General features: G+C 45.8%; 2 protein-coding genes across 6 annotated transcripts in view; both read left to right on the top strand.

Annotated features, from left to right (window-relative positions):
- GALNT6 (polypeptide N-acetylgalactosaminyltransferase 6) overlaps positions 1-8575 on the top strand; it is a 44321-nt gene extending 35746 nt beyond the window's left edge. For all 5 annotated transcript variants that reach the window (XM_049883124.1, XM_049883127.1, XM_049883123.1 and 2 more), the window contains 6 exons: positions 939-1056; positions 2379-2579; positions 3141-3272; positions 3908-4009; positions 5511-5663; positions 6787-8575. In XM_049883124.1, coding sequence (XP_049739081.1) covers positions 939-1056; positions 2379-2579; positions 3141-3272; positions 3908-4009; positions 5511-5663; positions 6787-6900 — 820 coding nt within the window. In that variant the 3' untranslated portion in view covers positions 6901-8575. The remainder of the gene's footprint in view (positions 1-938; positions 1057-2378; positions 2580-3140; positions 3273-3907; positions 4010-5510; positions 5664-6786) is intronic.
- Positions 8576-12320: 3745 nt separating this feature from the next.
- CELA1 (chymotrypsin like elastase 1) lies at positions 12321-27100 on the top strand. The gene is given in 9 exon segments (XM_049883161.1): positions 12321-12360; positions 14541-14623; positions 15740-15854; positions 17238-17358; positions 18280-18413; positions 18619-18621; positions 19816-19961; positions 26177-26326; positions 27053-27100. Coding segments are annotated over 9 exon segments (810 nt in total). The 3' UTR covers positions 27071-27100.
- Positions 27101-27647: the final 547 nt, after the last annotated feature.

Raw genomic sequence — 27647 nt, 5'->3', positions numbered from 1 at the left:
CCACCAGCTGCTTCTTGGAAACCCTACAGGGCAGTTCTACTCTGCCCTACAGGGTCTCTATAAGTTGGAATCAACTCAGTGGCAATGGGTTTGGGTTTTTTAGTATAGGTTGCCATGAGTTAGAATTGACTTAATGGCAACAAATTTGGTTTTGAGGTCCCTGGGAGGTGCAAACGGCTTGCACTGAGCTACTAATCAAAAGGCTGGTTGTTCGAACTCACCCAGTGGCACTGCAGAAGAAAGGCCTAGCAATCGGCTTCTGTAAAAATTACAGCAAGAAAACTCTGTGGAGCAGTTCTACTCTGTAACACATGGGGTCGCTATGAGTCAGAATCCACTCAACAACAACAGTTTTTTGTTTTGTTTTTAATTATCTCAGAAGGGCCAGGAACCCTAAAACAGTATAGGGCCAGCCCAGCTGATAATATTTGTTCATTCATTCATGATTTGAATCCTGCCTATTTCCAAAAACAATTTCAAGCAACTTCTGATAACTGAGTATCTACTATATTCCAGGCATTTGCTACCACAAAGCAAACTATGGTAGCTTTCCCCTGGGCTACAAGACTGATCTCTCAGAGAACAAGATCTGTGTCCGTCTCAGCCCTGGATTCCAAACGTGTAGCACAGGCCCTGGCGGCTGGTGTTTATCACTGGTTGAATCAATGAATGAATAGGTGCCTTTTAGAAGATAGTATAATTACATCCCTTCCTGGCCTGGTTTTAGGAGGGGAAGAGGACATCGTAAATGCTCGAAAAACGTTTGCTAAATGAATGGGTGAATTAATGGAAGAGGGACTGCGCGTCCCAGAGAGAGGGGTGGAGGGGGAGGTAGATTAGGAGGCATTAGCGGTGACTCCACAAACAGCTGTTTCATGCCAGGCTTCTGCTTCTCTTCCCCCCAGAAGATGCACATGCTTCTCCCTCTCTCTCTCCAGATCCCCGACGTTTGCTGGTGGCCTCTTCTCCATCGCCAAGTCCTACTTTGAGCACATCGGTACCTATGATAATCAGATGGAGATCTGGGGAGGGGAGAACGTGGAAATGTCCTTCCGGGTGAGAGTGAAGAGGGCTTGGGGGGAACCACAATGTCCCAGGGGACACCTGAGAACCTGTCTCTGGAGCAGCAGCAGCCTCAGGGATGTCATATCTGGAACTGAGCGTAGAAGGGTGGCTGTTTCTCATCATAGCTCCGCCTTTCCTCTGATCCCCTCCCTGTTCATGGCAGCAGATCTTTGGGAAACAGATTGGACAACTGGGCAAATTACTGGGCAGCACTTCTCAGAAGGAAGGGGCCATAGTGGCAATAGGACTGGACGTCTAGAAACTGATGACATCTTTCATGATGTCTGTGGGAAAAGGGTGAAGGTAAAGGTGGAAACAGGTCAGAATCCAATCACCACCTTTTTTCTAGAAAAATAAAGCTCTCCTGCCAAGGTCATAGGACACATACACTGGTGGCCTTGGAGTTGCTCTTTGCTCAGCAAGCCCTGCGTAACTGTGGGGGAAAAGATGGTGGCCCAAATTCTGGTGGATCCCAGAACTCTGAGGGATTCCAGGAATTAGGTAAATAAGGATCAAGTCAGAAAGCATTTCGCCTCCACGAAATCTGCACAAATTGCCATGCCAGGGGAGAGGTAATTAGTAAGTAAATGAGCTCATTTATAAAGTCACCCCTCACAGTGCCTGGCGCATTTTAAGCACATAATTGATATCTGCTGTTACTATGACTATGACAATGTGTTTCTGTTGCTGCTATACTAGAAATGAATAACAACATACCTTCCAGTATTAAATCAGCCCAGTCACCATAACACCCAGGGCTCTGATTCTAGGCTCACCTCTGTTCAGTCTCTCTCCTGGGACACGAGTGTGCCAAAGGTCCAGGGGACTACCACAGGCCACCTGGCAGTTAGCATCCTCACCATTAATGCATTTTGATGCTCTGATTTGGGTCACCAGTCTATCTTGATTTGAGAAGTTTTAGTTTCCAGTAATATCTGGGTGAGCTGATAAAATCACATTTACAGGTCAAAAAGTCAAGTGGCCAGAGCTCAGAGTAGGTACACAAAGTTAACCAACTGTCTTTTCTCTAGAGTGGGCCATGCTAACTCTCAAAAAAAACTCTCAGGACCCCTGTAAATCTCTGCTTGCTTAGGTCAGAGTGAACCAACATCCAAGATCCTGGGGCTGTGTAGTCATGACCTGGAAAGAGGCCCGGTCAATGTTTTGTTTTGTTTTGTTTCCAAGGAGAAAGAACAGCTATTGCCTGAGACCTAGGACCTGGGGTCTGGTACCCTGGGAAGAGAACAGAGGTGCTTAGGGGAAGATTTTTCTGACTCACCCCTGAAAGCCCCACCCTGTCTCCTCTGTGGCAGGTGTGGCAGTGTGGTGGTCAGCTGGAAATCATCCCCTGCTCTGTGGTAGGCCATGTGTTCCGCACCAAGAGCCCCCACACTTTCCCCAAAGGCATCAATGTCATTGCCCGCAACCAAGTACGCCTGGCTGAGGTCTGGATGGATGAGTACAAAGAGATTTTCTACCGGAGAAACCTGCAAGCAGCGAAGATGGCTGAAGAGGTGAGAGAAGGTGGTACTTGGGAGGTGTTTGGATGAAGAGAAGTTCAGAATTCCAGAGGCTGGCCAAGGGCTAATGACAAAGGCCACCTCATCTCTACCACCTGGTACCTCCCTTCATCCCTCTGAGCCCTGTGAGGGGAAGTCTCAGGCACAGAGATTTTGAAAGATGAAGAATGAGGAGAGGAGCATTTGTTGTCCCCGTCTGGAGTGTCCCAGCATCCTTTAGAAGGGAAGGGGAGGAAGGAGATTGGGAGGAAGAACCTGTTAGAAGTAATGACTCTGAAAGACTCGGAATTAAGGACTTGGGGAAAACTCAGTGGGGAGTCACAAGAGATGAGGGCATGGGGAGGTATAGATGGGGATTCCAAAGCCAAGGCAGGGGGTTTGGGATTGGATATGAGGTTGAGTCAATAGCTCCAACAAGTCCTGAGCAGGAATGAGCCTCAGACATATTTGGGGGAAGGTGGCCCCAGGAGTTTCATGCTGTCTGGGCTATTTCAACCCAGATGGAAAGGTCAAGGCTAGTGGTATTGACCCTTTGGGGGCTGGCTTGGTTGACAGAAATCCTTTGGTGACATTTCGGAACGACTAAAGTTGAAGGAACAACTACACTGTCACAACTTTTCCTGGTTTCTACACAATGTCTACCCAGAGATGTTTGTCCCTGACCTGAAGCCCACCTTCTATGGAGCCGTAAGTCTTGAAACCAACCTGCCTACCCACCATCACATCACCGCCTGGAGAAATTCAGGACCACTTATCCCACAGATGGATGACCGACAAAACTGATACCCCTTTATCTAGGAAGAGGACTGAGAGGCCACTTTGGGGCTCCTATAGCTAAAAAGCCTTATAAGGGGAAAACAACCCAGAAGCCAGATTGTCATACCTCACGGTGCATCAGAATCACCTGGAGGGCTTGTTAAAATACACCTTGCTGGGTCCCACCCCCAGAGTTTCTGGATGCAGAACCCAAGAATTTACATTTCTAGCAAGCTCGCAGGTGATGGTCTAAGGATCACACTTTGAGAATCACTTCTCTTAAGGAAACTACCATGAGCTGAGACTTCCTGGAACCTGGCATCCTGAGAGGTTACCCATCCTGCCCTACAGAGGATGTCTGGTCCTGCCCTTGCCCATTGTCTGGGACTTTGCACCTCACTTTGCTATTAATTCCAGGCATCTGGGTTGATGAGCAGAGGAGAAAAATCACAGAGAGGAAATCCAGTCATGCAAATGTATTCCAGCTGGGCCCCACACCTTGAACTAGGAAAGTCCTGACTGTGCTATCCTGGTTCCCCTCTCTGCCCATATTACTCTATTTGCAGATCAAGAGCCTTGGGACAGATCACTGCCTGGATGTGGGAGAGAACAACCATGGCGGGAAGCCCCTCATCATGTACCCCTGCCACAGCCTCGGCGGCAACCAGGTGTGCAGCCCAATCACACCAGAGGAGGTCTGAGAGAAGCCTCTCTGGGGTATCCCCTCTCCTCACAGACCCTCTTTTTACCCTAAAGAGTCCTTTCCTGAGGCCTAGAGTGGGGGAGATCCCAAGAGAGAAGGAGATATCAGCCCTGCCTCCAGGAAGCTCCCAGTCTGAGGGGAAACACATGACACAGACAAACAGCATCTGAATTAGGAACATCTAGAGAGAGCACTAACTAGAGGGGGCTGGGAAAGGAGGCCTGTAATCATAGAGGCTTCCTGGATGATGCCAACTGCTGAGTGGTGCCAAATGCTGAGTGTGGACATTTTTTGAGGGCTTTCCTTCACCTATACTCAACTTCTATCTTCAGTGTCTCCCCTGCCCAGAAGCTACCACTGCAGCCTTACCCCCCAGCAGTGGCCCCCGATACCAGCCACCTGCTGACACCTCACAGCTACCTGGCATCTTGAGAATTTACCCCGTGCTCTACAATGCCCCAGCTTTTCCCTGAGGGATAACCATGAACCTCCCCATCCACAGTTCTTTAGTCGACCTTGGATGCTTGGCATCTGGTAAGAGGTGTTAGAAACAGAGGTGGGGCAAAGAAAGGGGTGGCACGGGACCCTGAACAGGTGGCATGAACAGAAGTAACTCTAAAGCAGTTTTCTGAGCCACTGTTCTGCAAGACGATTTTAAGTGGTAAACTGATGAACATTTTTTATTTTAATGGTACTCTATTAGCAAAAAAACAAACCTGAGGCATTGGTGGTTCAGTGGTAAGATTCTCACCGTCCGTGCAGATCTAGGTTCAATTCCCGGCTGGTGCACCTCGTGTGCAGCTACCACCTTCTGTCACTGGAGGCTTATGTGTTGCTATGATGATGAGCAGGTTTCAGCAGAGCTTCCAGACTGAGACAAACTAGGAAGAAAGGCCTGGTGATCTAGTTCCAAAAACGGCAGTAAATGGCAGGCCTGGGATTCAGGCCTAGATATGTCTGGCTTGAAAGCACAAGCTCTTCCTATTACTTTGCACAGCCTCAGAGTATACCGTGTAACTTCCACAATGGAAATCTTGTGGATCACAGCAGTCCAGTTCTAACTGATCGTGGGGATGGCACAGGACTGGGCAGCATTTTATTACATTGCACATGGGGTTACCATGAGTTGGGGACTGACTCAGCAACAGTGAGCAACAACAACAACTTTAGCAAAAATAAAACAACTGTATCAAACACATGATTTCACAGATATTCCTTAAAATAAGGCTAAGTTAAAGTTTAATTTTGAATTAACTTAAAAAAATATTAAGTAACTATTACTCTAGTGTAACCCAGCCAGACATGGTAAAAATCATGAAGGTAGCACATAAATTACTAAAGTCTTGCCTGCTCCCTTCCCTTCCTGGGAGGCTATGCCAGGGTTGGCATCTTACGGTGATGGCTTTGTAAGATGGTGGGCAAACTCTCTGCCTACCCCTCAGGGCTTCTCTTGCCTTGCCTTACAGTACTTTGAGTATACAACCCAGAGGGACCTTCGCCACAACATCGCGAAGCAGCTGTGTCTACATGCCAACGCTGGCACTCTGGGCCTTAGGAGCTGTCACTTCACTGGCAAAAATAGCCAGGTTCCCAAGGACGAAGAATGGGAATTAACCCAGGTGAGTCAGCTGCCCAGGAAGCTCAGGATCAAGAAGTTAAGGCTACTACCTTCCCCTTCTTATTTTTTCCATCTTCTGCCTGAGACACCATGGGATGGATCAGGGCAACGGAGAAACCACGGGGTGGATCAGGGCAACGTAGAAAGCTTGGAGAGTATGGGCTTGGTCACAGGCAGGCGTCTCACAGGCTTAAGTGGTGTTAGGGGATGGCTGTTGTAGGCGACATGAAGATGGGGTTGGGGATTATGGTCTGCGGCCAGCTCTTCGATGGCCCAGGAGTTTTTAGGCTGACTCCAAGTAGATGAGGGTGAAGAGTCACTCATAGTTGCTGCCTGCTGTCTGTGTGCCAGGTGCAGAGCTAGGCACTCATACACATTGACCTGGTTACTTTTCCAGAGATCATTCCCAGGTAGGTGGTGGTCTCATTTCTATAGATGAGGCAACTGAAACTCAAGCAAGTTTGTGACTAGCCCAAGATCGATCACTGGTAAATGGCAGGCCTGAGATTCAGACCTTGATAAGTCTGCCTTGAAAGCATGAGCTCATCCTATTATACCACAGGGCCTCACGATATACAATGTAACTTCCACGATACTGGGCCCCCAGCACCCGCCATGAACCTCTGCACCCTACCCTACCCCAGTCTCCAGTTCCTGGCTTAAGTAAAGAGAGTCCTAACCTGGGGGATACAGGGTGAGGAGGAGATTATGATCAGACTCAGAAAATGGGGAGCGGAGCAACAGTGGCTCCAGGTCTTTGAGCCTGGTCATTGCTGGGGGTGGGGGGAGCCTGAAAACATTTTTCAGTTGTTATTAGTTGGATTTGTTTTTTTGCTTTTTCATTTTTCAGTTATCTCACCTTCCTGCCTTCCTCTATGCCAGCCACTTAGGCTAAACCTGGGGGTAGGGAATTAGTGCTGGAGACAGGTGGAGACCTGACTCGGGAATGCATCCCCTCAGAGTGACCTGCTGAGGAAAGGACTTTGGAAGCCTTCTCTTTGTGCCTTGTTGGGTTTCCTTTGCCTTTTGTCTATTCCCCCCCACCCCCGCCATTTTGCTACCCCTCAGCAGTGCTATCAGAGGTCCAGTGGCCCAGGTTCACCCTTTACTCTTTATTTTTTTAGGATCAACTCATCAGGAACTCAGGATCTGGTACCTGCCTGACATCCCAGGACAAGCAGCCAGCCATGGCCCCCTGCAATCCCAGCGATCCCCACCAGCACTGGCTCTTCACCTAGGACCCTGGATCACCACTCAGTGGGAGCCTCCACAGCCACTCAGGAAACAGGATTGCTGATGTCTGGGAACCCAATCATCAGCACCTTTGCAGGCCTTATAGATGGATTTCTAAACTCAATGAATATCAAGGCAGGAACTTTCTACTCCTTGCAAAAACATTGGGCCCATTTTTTTTTTTTTTTTTCTCCCACACTGATGGAAGGACACATCGATTGAAGGATTTGGTCTAGGACATTCCTTCTGTCCTAGAAACAGAGGCTTCCAAAGCAGAGAAGGCAGCTAGGGGAGGGCTCAGGACAACAATGCTGAACTCAAGAAAAGTACCTCTGCAGTCTTCTTCCCAGTCCCTGCTCACCCAGAGCACCCACAGAATCTAGTGAAATAATTTGACCTAACAGGAGGATTGGAGGTCTAAGACAGCCTCCCTTGCTAATATTACTCAAAGTTTGTAGAACCAGTTATAGTTTACAGAAAGCACCCTGGCCCATGTCCATTATCTTATTTCGTCTGCACAATAATGCTTTGAGAAAGCCAGGCTAGGAATCACCTTGCCCATTTTACAGATAAGAAAGCTAAAGGCAAAGAGCTTCAAGGGGCTCGCCCATAGTCCCACAGCTAGCAGATGGTGGAGCCAGGATTGAGACTTGATCTTCAACTTGGAATCAGGGTTCCTTCCACCACGCCACAAGAACACTAGATAACTAGCAGCCAGTCTTCCTGGTTCGTCTTCCCTCCATTTCTAATTGTTTCCAGCTGGGTGGCCTTCATAAAGCCTAGAACAATGGAGACAGGTAGCCATGTTGGGAGAGACCTCATTTGGGAATCCTGGGATGTTGGTGTTGAAAGAAAGCTCATGGAGCTAGTGACTCTCAAGTTTAAGTCCCAGAACCCTTTGTTCAAAATCCTGTATATAAAGTAGATAAAAGGCAAAGTAGCTATGGGTAAAATTGAGGGACGGTGGGAGGGCAATGTCTACCAGTCCCTGAACTTCCAACGGTCTGTAGGACACAATTTGAAAAACTGTCTTTTAGTGCAACCTTACCATTTTCATATTACAACCAGAGCCAGAGAGGTGAAATAATCTGTCCAAGGCCACACAGCAAGGTATTGGCAGATCTGAAGCTAAAACCCAGGCCTCCTGAACAGGTAGGCTAACAAGAGCTCTGGGAGTCTGAGGAAGCAGGGACAGCGTACAGAGTGAACTCACATGAAGTCCCCAAGTGCATGCCAGCTCTTCTCCAAGCAAGTTGGAACCCATGGTGACCACATCTGGGCCCCACTGCACATGGCTTCTTTGCCTGAAGTAGAGAGCCCAGATGCCTAGACAGGGCTGAGATTCCATACAGAAGGGTTTTTTTTTTTTTTTTTTTTTTGACTCAGTGGCAGACTGTAATCTTGGGCATTGCCACATGAGGGTGCCATCAGACCACGACTACCTTTTGTTACGGTGCACCACTGAGGAGGGTCTGCTAGGTCCCTGAGAGCCCGAGGGACCCTATAGAGGAGACTTTCTGGAGTATCCCAGCCAAAGGGAGAGAAGAGTATGGCCAGGATGTCACCTGGGGTGGAGAAAGAGAGCAGTTCTTTCCTGGAAGAGAAGAGAACTGGACATGGTATCTCAGCGGGAAATAAAGGTTTTATGACATTAGTAAAGTAAGTTTGTGTTAAGTTCCTCCTCCCCTGTGTTTTCTGTTAAATGATCCATTTGGAGAATCTGTTGATTCACCTCTGGAAGAGTGTGTCACAGTCACTGTCTCTTGTCCCCAGATCTACCCTACATATTATATGTCAAGCACAGCGTAGACATGAGTATGGGGAAATATAAGATGGGGTCCTTCTAGCTGGGGAAAGAAGATATAAGCAAATGACAAGCCTGGAGATGTTTAAAGGTATGCTAGGTGGGTTAAAAGGAACAGTTCCTTTCATTTAGGTGAATCAGTGAAGGCCTCACGAAGACAGTGACATCTGACCTAAGACCTCAAAGGATGAGTGGTCAGATGGGAAAGGCTCAATAAGCAAAGATCTACCATCAGCAAAGCCACTGAGGCACAGAGGTACAAGTAGGTCTGGAAAATCAAAAGGACATCAGGGTGAGGGAGTGGTAGGTACAGAAGTAATAAGAGCAGGACTGTATTATGCCTTTCATGGGCCCTAAACACTTTGGCCTTCATGGGACTCACTCCTTTAAAAAAAAATCAAATTACATTTTACAATTGTATTGGTATGAAGACATATATAATCTAGGCTAGATTGTATTTGCTTCCCCCCCCCAATAATTTTTAAAGAAATTAAAACATTTTAGTAGGCCCCTAAAAGTACTGAGGGGCCTAGGCCCTGTGCCTACTGGGTAAGTCAGTCTTGTAGAAGAGTAGGTTGGGGCCCATTTGAGAAAGGCTTTGAATGCTATGCTCATAAATCAGGTAAGCCATAGGGAGCCATAGCTCCTAACCCTAATCTTAACCCTGCTCTCTGTTGCATTAACCACCCAAACATTTATCAGGTATTGACAATTTGCCATTTATCCCATTATCCTTAATATTGCCTGCAGCATTGCCCAACAGCCCCCCAGCCCAATCTTCTCATGATATATGCCCAACCACGGTGTCCTGTTGTGAAGTCAAGATTCCTCACCCCTGCCCAAAAATAATATAGCCTCTCCCATGTGCAGCCAGCTAAGAGTAACTCACAGGGGGTGAGAAGCTAGCAGGAGGGAGGAAAGACCACATGACATGCCTAGAAAGTAGACCCAAGCTTGAGATTAAAGGGAAGACTAGGAAAAGGAAGTAGTCAAGATGAGGGAGAGGGCACTGGTGGTATGGTGGGAAGGCTCAAGAAACCAGCTTCATGACCTGGCCCTTAGCCAAGGCTAGTCTTGCACTAACCCAACATCGGCACTCTTCCTAAAACTTACTTCTTTCACCATTCTTTGCGCTAACTAGGGTCCCCCACCTCTCAAAACCTTGCTGCTAGCCCTGGGCTATTACATCTAGGCTCCAGAAGCTTCTCACGTTTGCAAGGACTGAGCGTTGAAGAGCTGCTTCCCTCTAGAGATCTATTTGCCACTTGAAAGGTATGGACACCTTGAAAGGTAAAGACAGCTGAATGTCCCAGAATTTATTCTTTATTTTTAATTACAAAAGTAATACTGTAGAGAAGTCAAATAATACAGAGGAATATGAGGTAAAAAAGTGAAATTTGTCCTCATGCACCCTCATACCTATCCATTCCCTGTTTATAGCTTGTTATAGATCATTCTAGATCCTATGAATATGTACATACCCACACAGAGACCATATTACTTACAACTTGGTCTCTTCCCTTACTATACTAAGGACATTTTTTCACGTCAGTCCATTTAACTCTAACTCATTCTTTTTAAAAGCTGCATAGTATTCCATAATATGGTTAAACCAAAATCTATTTTACCTCCCCCTCTTAATGAATACTGGGTTTTTTTCCAGTTTTGTGTTATGATAAACTATCCTATAATGCACATCCTTGTACATTTATTTTTGTGGTTGTATTTCAAAAGGATGCATTCTTGGAATTACTTAGAAGGAATGCACTGCTTCAGAATTTAAACTCAGGCCACTGGCCATGACTAATTCTAAGAATGAAAATAAAAATAGGCCTGACCCTAAGCATGGAAGATGAGGCTAGTTACATAGATCAGGGACAGGTTGTGAGGCCTTTCATGAAGGCCTGAACAGTTTGGTTTTTTTAAACAAACACTAGAGTGGGCTTCTCTGGGCTAGATCCTGAGCAAGCTAGACCTAGGGTTCAGAGATGGATATGACATTGTCTCTGTCCTTGGTTGCCTACCACTTCGGAGTAAGTGCTGTCAAGGGGTAACCTTTAGGAGGCCCTAAAGTCTCCTTTTGGAGGCCTGGTGGTGCAGTGGTTAAGAACTCGGCTGCTAACCAAAAGGTTGGCAGTTCGAACCAACCAGCTGCTCCTTGGAAACCCTGTGGGGGCAGTTCTATTCTGTCCTATAAGGTCGTTATGAGTCAGAATCACTCAATGGCAATGGGTTTTGGTTAAAGCCTCCTCTTGGGCAACTCATCCTGTAACTAGAGCTATCTCCTTTCTCTCCAGAGAAGGTAAGGAGGTAGGAGGAAAATAATAAAGAGGCCCTGGGTTCCCTACCCCAGCTCAGCCTTCTTCCCCAAGGTCTACATGTTTGGGTGAGAGGAAGCCCTCAAGTCTACCTAAGCAGCAAAATGCAACTCCCCTGCACAGCTTAAGGGCCCTAAAAAGGTGATAGTCTGCAGGACTCCATGAAATTGCCTTCCCAGACCTATCCCACCCTTGCAGGCATGAGTCTGAATTCCAGAGTGTGTAAGCAAAAGAAGTCCCCAGGTGCACCAGGTAGACCAGGTAATTTTCCTGGCTTCTTCCTGCCTAAATCAGAATCCCATGCTTTGCCACCATCACTGCTCCACCCACAGTCTTCTGCTCTAGGGCTCGCAATGGCTCTGGGCATTTTAAGCCGAACCCAAAGCCCTCCGCCCACCTCAATGTTCTTAGCGCACTGTCCCTCCCTCCTTTCTCCTTTGCTTGCCTTTCATCTCCTGCAGGATATACCCGCTCCTCACCTCCTGCTACCTCTGCCCTCCACCATCATAGCCCTCAGAGTATGTTCCTGTCCTAAGGGTTGCCTCCTCTGATCCATCCCACATTCTTCTTCTCTAAGAAGCTCTTTCTCTTTGGTTCCCCAGTTGAGTCTCCCTAAGCCTGTCTCTTGGTACCCTCTTCCACCAGAATCTGCCTTTATCTACCTGCATTTACACCTATTTCTGAATCCTGGGAGCAGGGAGATGTTGCTGACTTCCTCTTGGCTTAGCTTCCTCTTGTTAACCATGCTCCCATCCGCCATCCTACACTTGCATCCACTACCTAGTGTACAGGTGCCACTAAGGATGACAGTGAGACAGTGATGGGCTTGAAGCGGGAGGGAACTCCAAGGCAAAAGCCAGTCCCAGTTCTCCATCTCATTTCCAAGAAAGTTTGCTGGATGAGTTTCAATTAAAAAAAAAAAGTTGCTGTCAAGTTGACTCCAACTCATAGCGACCCCATAGGACAGAGCAGAAGTGCCCCGCAGGGTGTCCAAGGAACTGCTGGGGATTCGAACTGCCGACCTCTTGATTAGCAACCAAGCTCTTAACCACTGCGCTGCCAGGGCAACTAAAAGCGGATTATTAATTCAGCCCTGGCTTTGTTCTGTCTTTGAACAACAGATGAACGAGTTTACTTGAAAAGAAATCTTTTCATTTGTATTTCCGTGTCACCTGTGATTTTCCCTGCCTTCCACCCAAAGCCCTGCCAGCTGGCAGGAGGAAGGTCAGCAAAGCTACTGATAAGAGGAATATAAAGAGGGCTTGGTGCATGCAAGGGGGCAGTGATCTACTCTGCTGGCAATATGCTGTGCTTCCTGGTGTTTGCCACCCTGATCCTTTATGGTAAGTGGGTCATCTAGCCCAAGTTCTGCAGGGAGGGGATCTGAACAGGAAGGTCAGAAAGTCATCCCTAAGCCCAGGCCTGCTCCCTATCCCAGGAAGGAGTGGAACGCTCTGCCCGTGAGTCTAGCAAAAACTTTACTCTCCTGGAGTCTATAATAGGAAAGGTCAGGGACACACAGCTCCCCTAGGTGGCAGGTCCCTGACCCATGAAGCAGAGAAAAGCCTCTTCTGGGTGCCAGGGCTTCCCCACCAGCACCAGTGACAGGAAGACATCCTCATGCCTGGCTGGGATGTGCACTGCTGTCCCTGCTCCCTGGGGAATCCTGCCAAAGCACAGGGGTGGGGGTCCTCAGGTCATGGGGTGAACAAGGCTGAGACCTCTGAGGTCCTAACGTGGTGTGTGAGACTGGTCCTTCACAGTATGCCAGAGTTCTGGGGACACCTGGAAGAAGCAGAAGACAGACTCCCCTGCTTTCAGAAGAGGCTCAGGGAACACACAGCTGGGCCCCTCATTTGTTAGAAAGGAGCTGTGAATTTGCAGACAGGCTGTTGTTGTTGTTGTTAGGTGCCATCGAGTCAGTTCCGACTCATAGTGACCCTGTGCACAACAGAATGAAACACTGCCCGGTCCTGCGCCATCCTTACAATCATTATTATGCTTGAGCTCATTGTTGCAACCACTGTGTCAATCCACCTCATTGAGGGTCTTCCTCTTTTCTGCTGACCCTGTACCCTGCCAAGCGTGATGTCCTTCTCCAGGGACTTATCCCTCCTGACAACATGTCCAAAGTATGTAAGATGCAGTCTCGCCATCCTTGCCTCTAAGGAGCATTCTGGCCACATTTCTTCCAAGACAAATTTGTTTGTTGTTTTGGCAGCCCATGGTATATTCAATATCCTTCACCAACACCACAATTCAAAGGCGTCAACTCTTCTTCGGTCTTCCTTATTCATTGTCCAGCTCTCACATGCATATGATGCGATTGAAAATACCATGGCTTGGGTCAGGAGCACCTTAGTCTTCAAGGTGACATCTTTGCTCTTCAACACTTTGAAGAGGTCCTTGGCAGCAGATTTGCCCAATGCAATGCGTCTTTTGATTTCTTGACTGCTGCTTCCGTGGCTGTTGATTGTGGATCCAAGTAAAATGAAATCCTTGACAACTTCAGTCTTTTCTCCGTTTATCATGATGTTGCTCATTGGTCCAGTTGTGAGGATTTTTGTTTTCTTTATTTTGAGGTGTAATCCATACTGAAGGCTGTGGTCTTTGATCTTCATTAGTAAATGCTTCAAGTCCTCTTCACTTTCAGCAAGCAAGGTTGTGTCATCTGCATAACGCAGGTTGTTAATGAGTCTTCCTCCAGTCCTGATGCCCTGTTCTTCTTCATATAGTCCAGCTTCTCGGATTATTTGTTCAGCATACAGAGTAAATATATATGGTGAAAGAATACAACCCTGACGCACATCGTTCCTAACTTTAAACCAATCAGTATCTCCCTGTTCTGTCCGAACAACTGCCTCTCGATCTATGTAAAGGTTCCTCATGAGCACAATTAAGTGTTCTGGAATTCCCATTCTTCGCAATGTTATCCATAATTTGTTATGATCCACACAGTCGAATGCCTTTGCGTAGTCAATAAACACAGGTAAATATCCTTCTGGTATTCTCTGCTTTCAGCCAGGATCCATCTGACTTCAGCAATGACATCCCTGGTTCCACGTCCTCTTCTGAAACCGCCCTGAATTTCTGGTAGTTCCCTATAGATATACTGCTGCAGCCATTTTTGAATGATCTTCAACAAAATTTTGCTTGCGTGTGATATTAATGATATTGTTCTATAATTTCCACATTCAGTTGGATCACCTTTCTTGGGAATAGGCATAAATATGTGTCTGTCAGTTTGTCGTACTGTGGGGGCTTGTGTGTTGCTGTGATGCTGGAAGCTATGCCACCGGTATTCAGATACCAGCAGGGTCACCCATGGAGGACAGATTTCAGCTGAGCTTCCAGACTAAGACAGACTAGGAAGAAGGACCCGGCAGTCTACTTCTGAAAAGCGTTAGACAGTGAAAACCTTACGAACAGACAAGGCTAACATTCCTCAAAGCACAGCTCCCACTCCTTGACCCCACCGTGAACTGACTCCATGCTTAATCATCACTTTCTTCTGCCCACAAAGGACACAGCACCCAGGACTTTCCGGAAACCAACGCCTGGGTAGTTGGAGGGACTGAGGCTGGGAGGAATTCCCGGCCCTCTCCGGTGGGTGTTCCTCACAGCTCCAGAGTTCCATCAAAATAAGAGTTGCCTGTGCACGGATATACAGGATTATGTGTGTCCTTATGAACAGGCAGCTCTCCAGCTGCCTGGATTCCAGATATAAGGACAGAGGGGACCGGGTCTAGGTAGCCTCTAAATACAGAAAGCTAAGAAAAGGGGTTTTAAACCTCAACTACACTCACTCACTCTACCAGGCACACACCCAAACACAGACCATGGTTATACCCCCAGCGACACCACTGTGCCACACTCACGTGACTGTGTGCCAGCTCTGCACCTCAGATTCCACATACAATGATGCACACACCCCTCCACACAGTGTGTCATGCATGTGCGTGCACCTGCTGCCCCCAAGTACAGCACGTTGTTTATTTGGCTGTTTAAAGAGGTTCATTGAAGGGCAGCTGGACCTTGATTTAAGCAAATATAAATGTATGAAACTGTTAGTGTAACTGGTAAATGGCCACACTTTGAAAGGAACCACTACAATTAGAACTAGATTTAGTTCACAATAGTCTGAGGCCTCATTTTTAGGAGCAGAGCTATCGTATAATATGTGGTGTGAAGGAGGAGACATGAGCTGATCAACTGAACACTCCAAAGGTGTTTCTAAGTATCCCCTGAAATGGTGCTGGGGAGGGGAGCAGTGTGTCTTGATAACATTGGAGAGGAAGCTCTGAAGACCTGAGCTTGCGGGGTTTAGGTGATGGAGTAATTCATTCGCTTCATCCTTCCGGAGGGAAAGAAGGTAGAAGGACCTAGGGTCTAGGCCTATTGCAAAAACCTACAGCAGGGATGCCAAATACACGGTGCGTGTATGTCTTCACTCCCCCGGTCCATGTACACAGCAAACATCATCAAACAATGCAGCACTCTTTGCTGCTGAGGCATCTTCACAGCCATTCTCAACACCATACTCCAGGCAGCCACTACCAACCAACCAAGCAACTGGCAGGTCAAATGGAACCTGTTTGCCGCCTCTAGCCCATAAAGTTGGAGAACGTTTTGAGAGATGACAGGAATTTAAGGAGGTAAAATGTAGTTTTGGGCAAAGCCTTTTGAGAAACACCCACTTATCTTTCTTCCCTCCCGATCTAGATTTCCCTTCAGTATCTGTCCAGAGGTTCCTGGTATCACACCTGTGGAGAGACCCTCATTAGGCAGAACTGAGTGTTGACAGCTGCTCACTGTGTGGATGGGGAGAAAAACAAAAATCAGCTTTACTGAGCCCCTGAAAAAGGAAGAGTCTATGAGCCCAGCCCTTCTGGGGAAATATGTACACTTGGCCTCTCTGGGCCAGAGTTAGGGGTGGGCAGTGGGCTATTGCTAAGTCCATTCATGTTTGGGGGCCTATGGGGAGGCCGTACAGTATAATGAAAAGTACCAATTTTGGAGTCAGGTGGGCTCTGGTTCAAATTGCATTCCACGTTCTTGCTATGTAGCTTTGGACGACTTAGCTCCTCCATACCCCCATTCTCTTATCTTTAAAATAATACCTACTTTATGAGAATTAAGTGAGTAAATATTAAAGTACCTAGTCACTGTATGGCTGGTAACTATTTTTTTTTTCATATTTATCTTCAGCAGTGGTTCTCAAATTTGAGCATGCCTCAGAATCACCTGGAGGGCACAGATTGCTGGGCCCACCCAGCAGAGTTTCTTATTTGGTAGGTCCAGGGTAAAGCCTGGAATTTTACATTTCTAACAATTCCCAGGTGATGTTGCTGCTGCTGCTGCTGGCTCAGGCACCATGCTTTAAAAACTACTGATCTAAAAGTTTATACTTTCAGTGCTACTGAATCAATTCCAAATCACGATGACCGTATAGGACAGAGTAGAACTGCCCCTTAGGGTTTCCAAGTCTGTAATTTTTATGGAAGCAGATTGCTACATCTTTCTCCCACAGAGCAGCTGGTGGGTTCGAACCACCAACCTTCCATTTAGCAGCCAAGCGCTTTAACCACTGTACCACCAGGGCTCCTTCTAGAAGTTTATATTTCCTTCAAAATTCTTCTGTGGACTGACAGCCATTATTTACTTATGCCCACCACACCTCTTAGGTTATGAGATACTCAGCCTATGAAGTTTAGCCTAATAAATTGGGAAAATGAAGTTGATGGGAGTTTTTGCCAGTCCCACAAAGTAATGGATTTGGGAACAGGGCTTCAAACTGGTTTGTTCCGGTCCGAAACCCGGCTGAGAATTTTCACCTCCACCCCAGATATACTTAATCAGAATCTACATTTTAACAAGATGCCCAGGTGATTGTTAGCATAAGAAATTTCGAGAACCACTGCTCTACTAGTGGTTCTCAGAACTGGTCCCTAACCAGCAGCATTAGCATCACCTGGGAACTTATTAGAAATACAAATTCCCAGCAGGAGTTTGAACCAAACCAGTTCAGAGCCCTGTTAGGGAATAAGACGGACTGTTACTTTCCCACCTCTGAAGGTCTTTCACCCCCTCCTCTGCCTGGGCTGGATAAGATGTGCCCTAAAGATAAGATATAAGATGGCTTTCCAACTTTTCTCTAACAGGGGAAAGAGGGTTGAAGCCCCTGAATCACTCAAGGCTTCCTTCTCTCACTCCAGCCAACTGACCTTCCGTGTGGTGGTCGGCGAACACAACCTGAGCCAGAACGATGGCACTGAGCAGTATGTGAGTGTGCGGAAGATTATGCTGCATCCATACTGGAGCAGCAATAACGCAGCTGCCGGGTAGGGGCAAGGCCCTGGGATGGGAGGTGGGGGACTGACTGGTTGGCCATGGGGGTCGAGGCTTCCTTCACATGTGTTCCCAGAGGACTGCAGAAATTGCACTGCCTGAGACCAAGTCTGTGGCTCGTGGCTTGGCCTTTGGCAGAGGGCCCAGTTGAGCCTGGGAGAGCGTGTCATGTCTTGGAGGGGGACAATGAGCTGGCATGTTCATCCAGGAAAGTTCTGAGAATTTAGATTTTGGAGGGCTTGAAAATTTTTTAAGGTGTTTGGGATTTGCTTGATCTAGGCTGGGTTGCATGATTGCCTCACCTTAATCTCCTTCCCTTACAGTTTAACATTTCTGTTTTTATTATCTTTTTATTGTTATTATTCACTTTATGAGATAGACTCCATCCCAAATGTAAATTTCTTAATTTGGATCTAAGCATGGGAAACTTCTTGCAAGGCTGAGTTGTAAAGTTTTGGAAAGGAAGTAACCAAAATGGTGGTCAATTCTGTTGAGTGTGGGGCTGGGGAACTGGGTGGTGGGGATGGGTTTAAGTAATTGTGATATTTCTTCAGAGCTTTCAGAGTCTGAATACATCTTTCTCCTTTGAGAACTCTTCTCTGCCACCAAATACTCCACTCAGTTCCTTCTGAATTCCCCATTCATGGCTGAAAGATCTAAGCTCCACTCTCCTGGGTTGCCAGCAATGAGCGTTAAGCTGCAATACCAAGGCCCCACCAGCAGGTGCTGCTATTAAACATATAATGTTCTACAATCCAAATGGCTTAATTCCTCAAATTTGGGGCTTAGCATGCAAGTTACCACCCTCCTTCTTAAAAGTCTTGGTTCCCAATTCCACGGGTACACAGAGGATTAGAGAGGGTGGGGTCTTGACCACAGGGAAGACCTGACCCCAGTCTCCTTTCCTCCTGCAGCTATGACATTGCTGTGCTGCGCCTGGCCCAAAGCGTTTCTCTCAACAGCTACATCCAACTTGGTGTTCTGCCCCAGAAGGGAATCGTCCTGGCTAACAACACCCCTTGCTATATCACAGGCTGGGGCAGAGTAAGTCATCTACACGGGGACCATCTTGATAAGGTAGCTCAGTTTGTGGGGCATGTTTTTCTGTGATTCTAAGTGTTCATAGGCAGAGACCAAGAGCCAAAGGAACAACAGATAAAATAAATGGTACATTAAACCAAGCTAAAAATGGAATGTGAAATTGCCAAGTCAAAGATTCACAGGTTATTAAAACTAAAAAAGTCTTACTTCAGAAAGTATTCTGTACCGAATAAAACCTGTTACTGTTGAGTTGGAATCGACTCATAACCACCCTATTGGACAGAGGAAAACGGCTCCATCGGTTTTCTAAGGTAGTAATATTTATGGGAAGCAGTCTGCCACATCTTTCTTCTGCAGAGCAACTGGTGGGTTCAAATTACTGGCCTTTCAGTTAATAGCCCAATGCTTAACTACTGAACTACCAGGTCTCCTCATTCTGTACCAGCCTCTCATTTTATACATGAGGAAGCAGGAGCCCAGAAAAATTAAGAACCTTGTACAAGATCACATGGCTGGTTAGTGCAAAGCTGAGGCCAGAACCTAGACACTCTGATGCCTACTTGGTGGTCATTATACCACCATGCTACCTCCATAGATGGCACTGGGCTGTGGGTTGGAGGGAAAAACAGAGGTAGCTATATATCCAGAGGAGTGAGAGAGGAGGCCTCAACCCTCTTCTGGTCATCATGAGAAGATTTCTGGTAGGGAATGTCATTCAGATGACATGGAAAGGTAGGAGGGCTATGAGCAGGAATAGTTAAAGAGACATTAGGCCTGACACAGGTGTCCATCAGCCACCAGGCAGTATTGAGCTTCTGAAGGAGAGACAGGACCTTGCTGTGAGCAGCCTGTGTACTGGGAAAACCTGGAGCAGACAGAGACATGCTTCTAATGCAGCTTTGCTCTCAGTTCATTTAATGTCATTGTGCTTCCATTTCCTGATCTATAACATGAAAGGGTTGTCGTAAGGATCAAAAGAAACGGTATATGTGCAAAGGCTTTGAAAAGTTAAAAGAGCCAGATAAGGGAAAGCTGCTAAGAAATGGAAACAAGAGTGTACAGTCCTAGTTCTGTTTCAGAGGCTTACAGTGTGAGGATGAAGCAGGATAGATAAGTTGTCAACCGATAAGACCCTCTGATTCCCTTAGCTAAATTAACTAAGAGTGAAAAAAGGGCAGGAGTAGGATGGGTGGCTTGGAGCTTGGGGAGAGTAATCAAATATGACTCCCTGGAGGAAGCTGCCTATAGCTTGAGATGTGAGGAAGAGTCTCCATGACAATGCTGTGGGTGGAGAGGAGATTGCCCTGAGTCGGCTTTCACCAGAGCTTGAGAAGGTTTGGCAGAGCGTGGAGGGTTTTTCCCTGGACAGCATCTGGGGCTGACCCTTCAATGCTGTGTGCCTTTTGCAGCCAATGGGCAGCTGGCCCAGACCCTGCAGCAGGCTTACCTGCCCTGTGTGAACTACTCCACCTGCTCCAGTTCCTCCCACTGGGGCTGCACCGTGAAGAACATCGTGGTGTGTGCTGGTGGAGACGGGGTTCGCCCTGGATGCCAGGTAAACAATAGGAGGTATCAGAAGCCCAACTCCAGCACCAACCCCCCGCTGTCTCCCACCCTCCACTCTTTCCTCACTTTCCTACTCCCCACCCAAATCACACCCCCATGCATGGATTCAACTTTCTACTCCGGCACGTGAATGAGTCTGTGCTTCTAACTCTATAATCACAGAATCTTATGGTTGAAAGGACATAGTTAAAATTTACCATGTTCAATGCCGCCACTTCAAAAAGCTTGAATGTCACCCAACATGTGTGTGCTGGTGTATGGCAGTGACAGGGCTGGGGCCTGGCGGGGTGGTTAGAGATGTGAAAGAGGTGGTTCCCCTTCCTGTCAATCCCCAGCTTTTCTTGTAGCTCCACCACCCCTTTACCCGAGAAGCATTTATGACAGTATATACAGGTGAGTATGGTAAGGGAAAGTGCCCATAATTTTATAATAACAAAAAAAAAATTTTTTTTAACTTTATAATAGATTATATATAATAGAGAGAATCCTCTATTTAGACAAGTTCACTCTGCAGTACACCATCTTACAGATTACCTAATGCAGATCAACAAATAACCATTGAGCACCTTCTGTTTGTCAGACACTGTGCTAAGTGCTAGGGATGTAAAGATGAATCAAACAGTGACTAGCGGAGGAATGGGAAGAGCAAGCACATAATAGAACATAGTAAGACAATGTGGTTAAGTGTTATAATAATAAAGATATGCACAGGGAGATATGGAAACCCAAAGGATAGGTACCTACCTCTACCTGTTGGGATCTGAAAAGACTTGCCTTGGTGGACAAAAGGATGTCTGTAGTGAGTCCTGAAGGTTAAATAGGAATAAGCCAGGAAAAAGGGAAAAAGACATTCAGAGAGCAAGAACAGCATGAACAAAGGCATGGGGCCAATAAACAATCCAGAAGATGTAGAGAATTATATAGCATCCCTACAGGGTCTCTGAGTGATAACTCAACAGCAACGGGTTTGGTTTGGTTTGGTTCTTATAGCTAGAGCAGAGGTCAGAGGCCCATAGGCCAATTTAGCTAGCTGCCTGTCTTTGTATGGCCCACAACATAAGAATGGTTTTTACATTTTTGGCTTGTTTTCATGTTTTTTTAATGGTTGGAAAAATCAAAAGGAGAATATTTCATGACTCATCAAAAAATATATAAAATTTCAGTGTCCGTAAGTAATGTTTTATTGGAATACAGCCATGATTGTTCATTTATCTATTGTGTATGGCTGCTTTCATGCTACAAGGGCAGAATTGTGACAAAGACTGGATGGCCTGCAGAATCTGAAATATTTACTATTTGGCTCTGTCTTAGTTATGTAGTGCTGCTGTAACAGAAATACCATAAGTGGCTTTAACAAAACAAATTTATTGTCTCACAGTCTAGGAGGCTAGAAGTCCAAATTCAGGGTACTAGCTCCTGGGGAAGGCTCGCTCTCTCTGTTGGTTCTGGGGGAAGATCCTTGTCGTCAATCTTCCCCCGGTCTAGGAGCTTCTCAGCACAGGGGCCCTGGGTTCAAAGAACATGCTCTGCTCCCAGCACTTTTTTCCTGGTGCCATGAGCTCCCTCTCCTCTCTGATGGAATCTCTCCTTTATATCTCAGAAGAGATTGACTCAGAATACAACCTAATCCTGTAGACTGAGTCCTGCTCATTAACGTAACTGCCTCTAATCCTGCCTCATTAACATCATAGAGGTGGGATTTACAACACATGAAAATCATATCAGATGACAAAATGGTAGACAATCACACAATACTGGGAATCATGGTCTAGCCAAGTTGACACACATTTTCGGGGGACACAATTCAATCCATAACAGACCCTTAACAGAAAAAGTGTGCAAGCCTCTAGGTAGAGCATAATTTATAACTATACTAGAGAAAGTCAGGAAATGAGACCTGAGAGGTAAGCAGGAGCCATATGCCATAGGGCCTTGGGGACATGAAGTTTATCTCTTAGGTACCAGGAAACCATTGAAGAGTTAAATAGGAGAGTAGCAGCAGACTTGCCTTTTAGGAGCTCTCTGATGACAATGTAAGCATGTTTTTGAAGAGGGCAGGAAAGACAAGGAGACTAGTTAGGGGGTAATTGCAATTATTTAGGTAAGAAATTTGACAGCCTGAATGAATTAGGGCAGTGGTGGTAGGAATGGAGAGGACGGAAGAAGAAGATCTGGAATGACTTTCAGGCATCTGGCTTAAGTGATTTGGGGACGAGGGGTGTTGCCACAGATGAGACAAGATTTACAGGATTTGAGAGGGAAGATAATGAGGTCATTTCTGGACAAGTTGAGTATGAGATTCCAGAGGCGCATCCATATGTTGCTAACTAGTAAGAAACTAGATATAAGAAAGTGGAGTTAAGGGGAGAGATCTGGGCTAGACATACCCATGAGAGCAAGGGAAAAGTTGTAGAATGAGGAAAGAGAGGCAGGTTGGGGAAGAACCCCAGAAAATATAAACGTTTGAGTGTTTTTGGAAGACAAAGAGCCCACAGGATATAAGGAGTGTTTTTAAGAGGTAAGAGAAAAGCCGGGTGATTTTGGTTTCATAGAGATTTAAGATAGGTCATCAAATAAAATACAATGTAGCAAAGAGTCCCATCAGAGAAGAGTTGAAAATGTCTACTGGATTTGGAAATTGGTGGGTCACTGGTAACCATGGCAAGAGAAATTTCAGAGGAATGATGAGAGCAGAAGCTCAAATGGGAAGGGTGAGGAACAAAGAGGCAATATCATGGCGACCCCATGTGTTACAGGGCAGAAGTGCTCCATAGGGTTTTCTTGGGTAGAATCCTAATGGAAGCAGATTGCTAGGCCTTTCTTCCATGGTACCACTGGGTGAGTACAAACTGCCAACCTTTTAGGTTAGTAGTCAAGTGCAAACGGTTTGTACCACCTAGGGACCTTAAGAAATACAGCAAGGAATGTAAATTACTCTTCCAAAAATCCCGAATGAAATAACAAGGGCAGAAAAACTTGGTTAGCTAAAGGAGGAACGCAAGTGATGAGGCGAGAGGGGGGGATTTTAGAGAGAAGAAAAATGAGTATGTTACAGGGAGGGAGGGAAGGATCCTGTAGAGTCAGAGAAAAGGAATAACAGATGGCACAAGGTCCCAGAGGAGAAGGAAGAGATGGTACCAAGAGCACAGAGGGAGCTGGCTTTGAGCAGGAAGAGGGACACCTGATGCATGTGGATGTGAATGAGTTTGTAGGTTGGGTAGCCGGAAGTTGGAAGGTGTTCCACATTATTGCTTCAATTTCCTAATGAACTAGGAGGAGTCAGGTTAACTGCTCAAAGTGAGGAAGGGCTCAAGGTTGTTCACCTCTGGAGTAGTTGTTAAGGGGAATGGGAGGATTGTTCTCCAAGATGTTGCTGATAAACTGAGATTGGAGACCATTCACTTGCACAGTAATGACCACATGGGTATATAATTCACTCCATTTTACTCAAAGGTCCAGTTGTAGGGCTGACAATTGATTAATCCAGGCCTGGGTTTTCTTGCATGGTTGGGACAAAAACAGGGTTGCATATCAACTGCAACATGCAAGCTCGGTAAAGGGGGAAGAGAAGCCAGCAGGAGGCTGGTGGGCCAGCTGAAATAGAAGGAATTGAAGGTTTCTGTGAGCCTGAAGAAGTATGGAAGTAGAGTGACCCAGACCTTCCTAGTTTTAAAATTGAAAGTTCTGTGTCCCAGGTGCCTACATGGGGGTAGGGGCAAAAAAAAAAAAAAAACCGTAAAGCGTAATTAAACTTCTTTCAGGCCCTCACACCCAGCTCCTCTTATAACCAACCTCCTAACATTTAACCTGAGTTAGTTCACTAGTCTCTTCTCTGTTTCAAGGCCTTGATCTCTAAAACACTGGAGTCCTTTTTTTCTAGCTGCCACTCCCAACTGACAATTCTCTTGAGGCAGTGTTTCTATTTTCCTTTCCACTGGAGTTTCCCAAATAGTATATCTTAAGAAGCCTTCAGAGTTCTGGGTCCCCAATACTTCTCCTCAGAGTAGATTCACTGAGACCCCCTCCTACCTCAACCCACTCATTCCCACTGAGCTCTTTTCCAGCTCTTTCTTTTGCCATAAAATGCTCAGCCATACATTTCATTTTTCCAGAGGCTTTGTCTCTTTTCAGGTCAATTAGCATAAAACAATAGCTTATATACAACTCAGTTACTCTTCCATTTCTCTAGTCCAGATATACTCTGAATCTCAATTAGCATTTCGGTGGAAGAGATTCATTTGTTTTGTGTTGTTTTGAGTACCATAATCTAAAGAAAATACCTTCTTTTCCTAAGAAGTAGTCGGGGTAGGGTACTGCTAGTTCTTCTTTGAAACTATCCCCATTTGAACTTTTGGTCCTTTCCCCTAGCTCTTCTTTTTTTAAGTTTTTATTTTTATCAAAGCTATAATATTAAATTACTTAAATTGGTAAATCAAACTATGAGGCTTAATAATGGAAAAGAACTGTCTTTGTGCTCCCTCCACCCCACTAATTATCCCTCTACGGAGGCGACTGCTTCCAACTCTTTCAAATGATTCTTTTGGTGTTTGCCTCCATGTATCTCTAAAAATATGTACTTATATTGCTACTTGATTTTTTAGCTCAGGCATTATGGGAGATATGGATCTCTTTTACACACACACACACACACACACACACACACACACTCTAGGCATGCACTTTCCCATCCTCATCCTTATCCCCCAAAGTGACCCGTTTTTATCTTTTCTTGACCCTAGTGTGTCCTGTCTTGGTATGAGTCTTTGCATTTACTGTGCGGGACACCTTGGCTTTTTCAATCTGTAAATTTGAGGCCTTTCATTCTGAAAATGTTTAATTTTTGTTAACGATTTCCCCCCTTCCATTTTCAGTTTTCTATTCTTCACATTTGGAAACCCTGGTGGCGTAGTGGTTAAGTGCTACGGCTGCTAACCAAAAGGTTGGCAGTTCAAATCCGCCAGGTGCTCCTTGGAAACTCTATGGGGCAGTTCTTCTCCGCCCTATAGGGTCGCTATGAGTCGGAATCAACTCGACAGCAGCAGGTTTTCAGGTTATTCTTCATGTTTACCTCCTCTTATTTTCCCTGTATTTTGTTTGCTTGTCCTACTTTGTCTTCCAACCCTTCAAATATTTCATTTCTCCTATCATATTTGTAATATCCAAAGGTTCTCTTTGTTCTCTGGGTGTTCTGTTTAATAGCATGCTGCTCTTGTATTGTGGATGCAATACTAATTGTCTTCTTGCTAGTATTCTTCGACCTGTGTAGTCTTCATTTTTTGTTTATTTCTTTGTCTATTTGTTTTTATCTTTATTTTATATTAGAAGCTTTCTTCAGATGTTGGGTGATTCTTGACCAGCTGCTCTTATTGCAGAGTGGCAAGCTAAAAAACTGATTGGTTGCTCAGAGTCTTACATGGGGTTCATCTGTAGAGGACTTCTTTTGTCAGGTCACTGAGCTAGGTAACTTCCTTAGGTGACCTCTAATGTCAGTACCTCTGGATCTTTCCTCTTGAGCTGGTCAGATTCTCCAGAGAAATAGCTTCCAATTTTATGTACAGAATGACAGGCCTGCTGCTGGCATTCTGGGAGCTTTGCAGGAGGAGACGGTTAAAGTCATATTCTATCAATGCAGGTTTCTCTAATTCTAAGCCTGAGCATGTAACTATTATCCAACACATCACTCTATCTCCTCTTCGCCCCAGTTTAGTTTAACATCTGTTGACTACCTACCCTCTGACATGCACCGGTCTAGATGCTGGGAATAAAGAACTATTAGAATACCCCACTTCCCCCACCCCAGGTTCAATTTAAATCAGTAAAAGCTATTGAGCTTAAGATGTTCAAAGTTGTGTGCAAGCAGTTTGGAAAGGAAAAACATCAGTAAGATCTAGTTCCTGTCTCAAGAAGCTCATAGATATGTATGCGTGGGAGGTAGAAACAAATTATGAAACCATAATACAAGGCAGACCATAACATAAGCGCTGTAAAAGAGGAAGAAAGTACTGTGGTTGTTTAGAAAGGAAGAAGAGATTCATCTTGATTGTGACGGTATGAAGAAGGTGGGGGTATGAACTGGAGCTTTAAAACAGTACAGGATTTCATAAGCAGAGATGGAGTGGGTAGGGCACGAGAGAGAGAACAAAAACAAAGTCCCAAAGATCAGAAGATGTGGACTTTTTCAGACTCCGCTCCTCTTCCCTGCAGGGTGATTCTGGGAGCCCTCTTCATTGCTTGGTGAATGGCCAGTATGCTATCCATGGAGTGACCACCTTTGTGTCCATCCTGGGCTGTAATGTCTCCAAGAAGCCCACAGTCTTCACCCGGGTCTCTGCTTACATCTCTTGGATAAATAATGTGAGTCCTCACAAATGATGGATTGAAATAGGGTCACCAAGAGATCCGCACACTGCCTATAGTGGGAAACAAAGGTTAGGCTGGGGAAGCCATCATCTTCCTCACCATTCATGTGGTTCCCTCCTGTCTTCCCCACAGAGTGCACTTTCCCCAATAATACTGCCATCTTCAGTCCCCCTTCACATACTGTTTATTGCTTAGGGTAAGATGGTGGCAGCAGCAGGCTTGAACCAGACATATATAAGTTTTGTCCTAAGTCAAACCCAAGGGAGAAATCATTCAGAAAGACCAACACTCTTCTGGACAAGGGAAGAAAGCACCAATGTCCTCTCTCAAAAGCTCTTTCTAAGGGTGTTGTGAGAATTTGCTCTCTCCTTTGGAGAGTAGTTTTATCACCTTAAATAACGCTTGTGGGTTAGGTGAGATTCCGCCTACAATGACCTAGTGGTAAAGCCCCACGACCCATCCCACCTGTGCCTTTCTGCCTTCAAACACTTTCTGGAGCCCTGTGGAATGAGTCTTGGCTCACAAGGAAGTTTGTCCTTGCCACTATGTCCTGGGTACATGCCCATACATTGATATGTTCTGACAGCTGAAGCCTGCTTCCTGCCCCCACCCTGTCAATACACCTAGTACAGAGCCATACTTAACTAGGATCTCTAAATAAAAGAGAGAAGGGAGGTGGGCAGAAGTTACTGACTGTGGACATAACTGTTTCTCCTTCAGGCCATTGCCTCCAACTGAGCATTTTCCTGAGTCCAAGGTGGTTCTCACGTCCTCAGCAAAACTTGATACCATCAAGCAAGACATTTGAACCAGATACAGCAAAGAAAATAAAACTGAATATACATTCTCATCCCGTGTCTTTCTATTTGGAACCAAGCCCTACAGAAAAAAATGCAGGTATAGGTCCCGGGCTAGACTTTACCACATCTCTGGGCCAGTTCCTCCCTTGCATTGCTGTCACCCCTACCAGTCTACACATTACGCTGAGTGGTTTTACATTATTCATTTTGGATTATTTTAGGATCTACCATCTATCTATTAATCTGTTCTCCCCGACCCCCACATTTGCTTTATTCAAAAGCACCGACTCAATTTGCCCTGACTCTCCCAAACAGACTGTGGGCTTGTCCTTTGGTTTCTTCTCCAGTTTATAGAACAAGCGCTTACTCCAACTTCTGGGTGGTGACAACTACTGGGATACACTAGAGGGAGGAATACAGGATTAGGCAGTAGGTCAGATGCTGGCAGACAAAGAAAGTGATGAATAAGAAAGATTAGGGAGGAAAGAATAAGAAAAAGAAAAGATACTAAGTAA

Source organism: Elephas maximus, chromosome 4, assembly GCF_024166365.1.
Source record: "Elephas maximus indicus isolate mEleMax1 chromosome 4, mEleMax1 primary haplotype, whole genome shotgun sequence".
Lineage (NCBI taxonomy): Eukaryota > Metazoa > Chordata > Mammalia > Proboscidea > Elephantidae > Elephas > Elephas maximus.
This window is presented reverse-complemented; position numbering and strand designations above follow the sequence as displayed.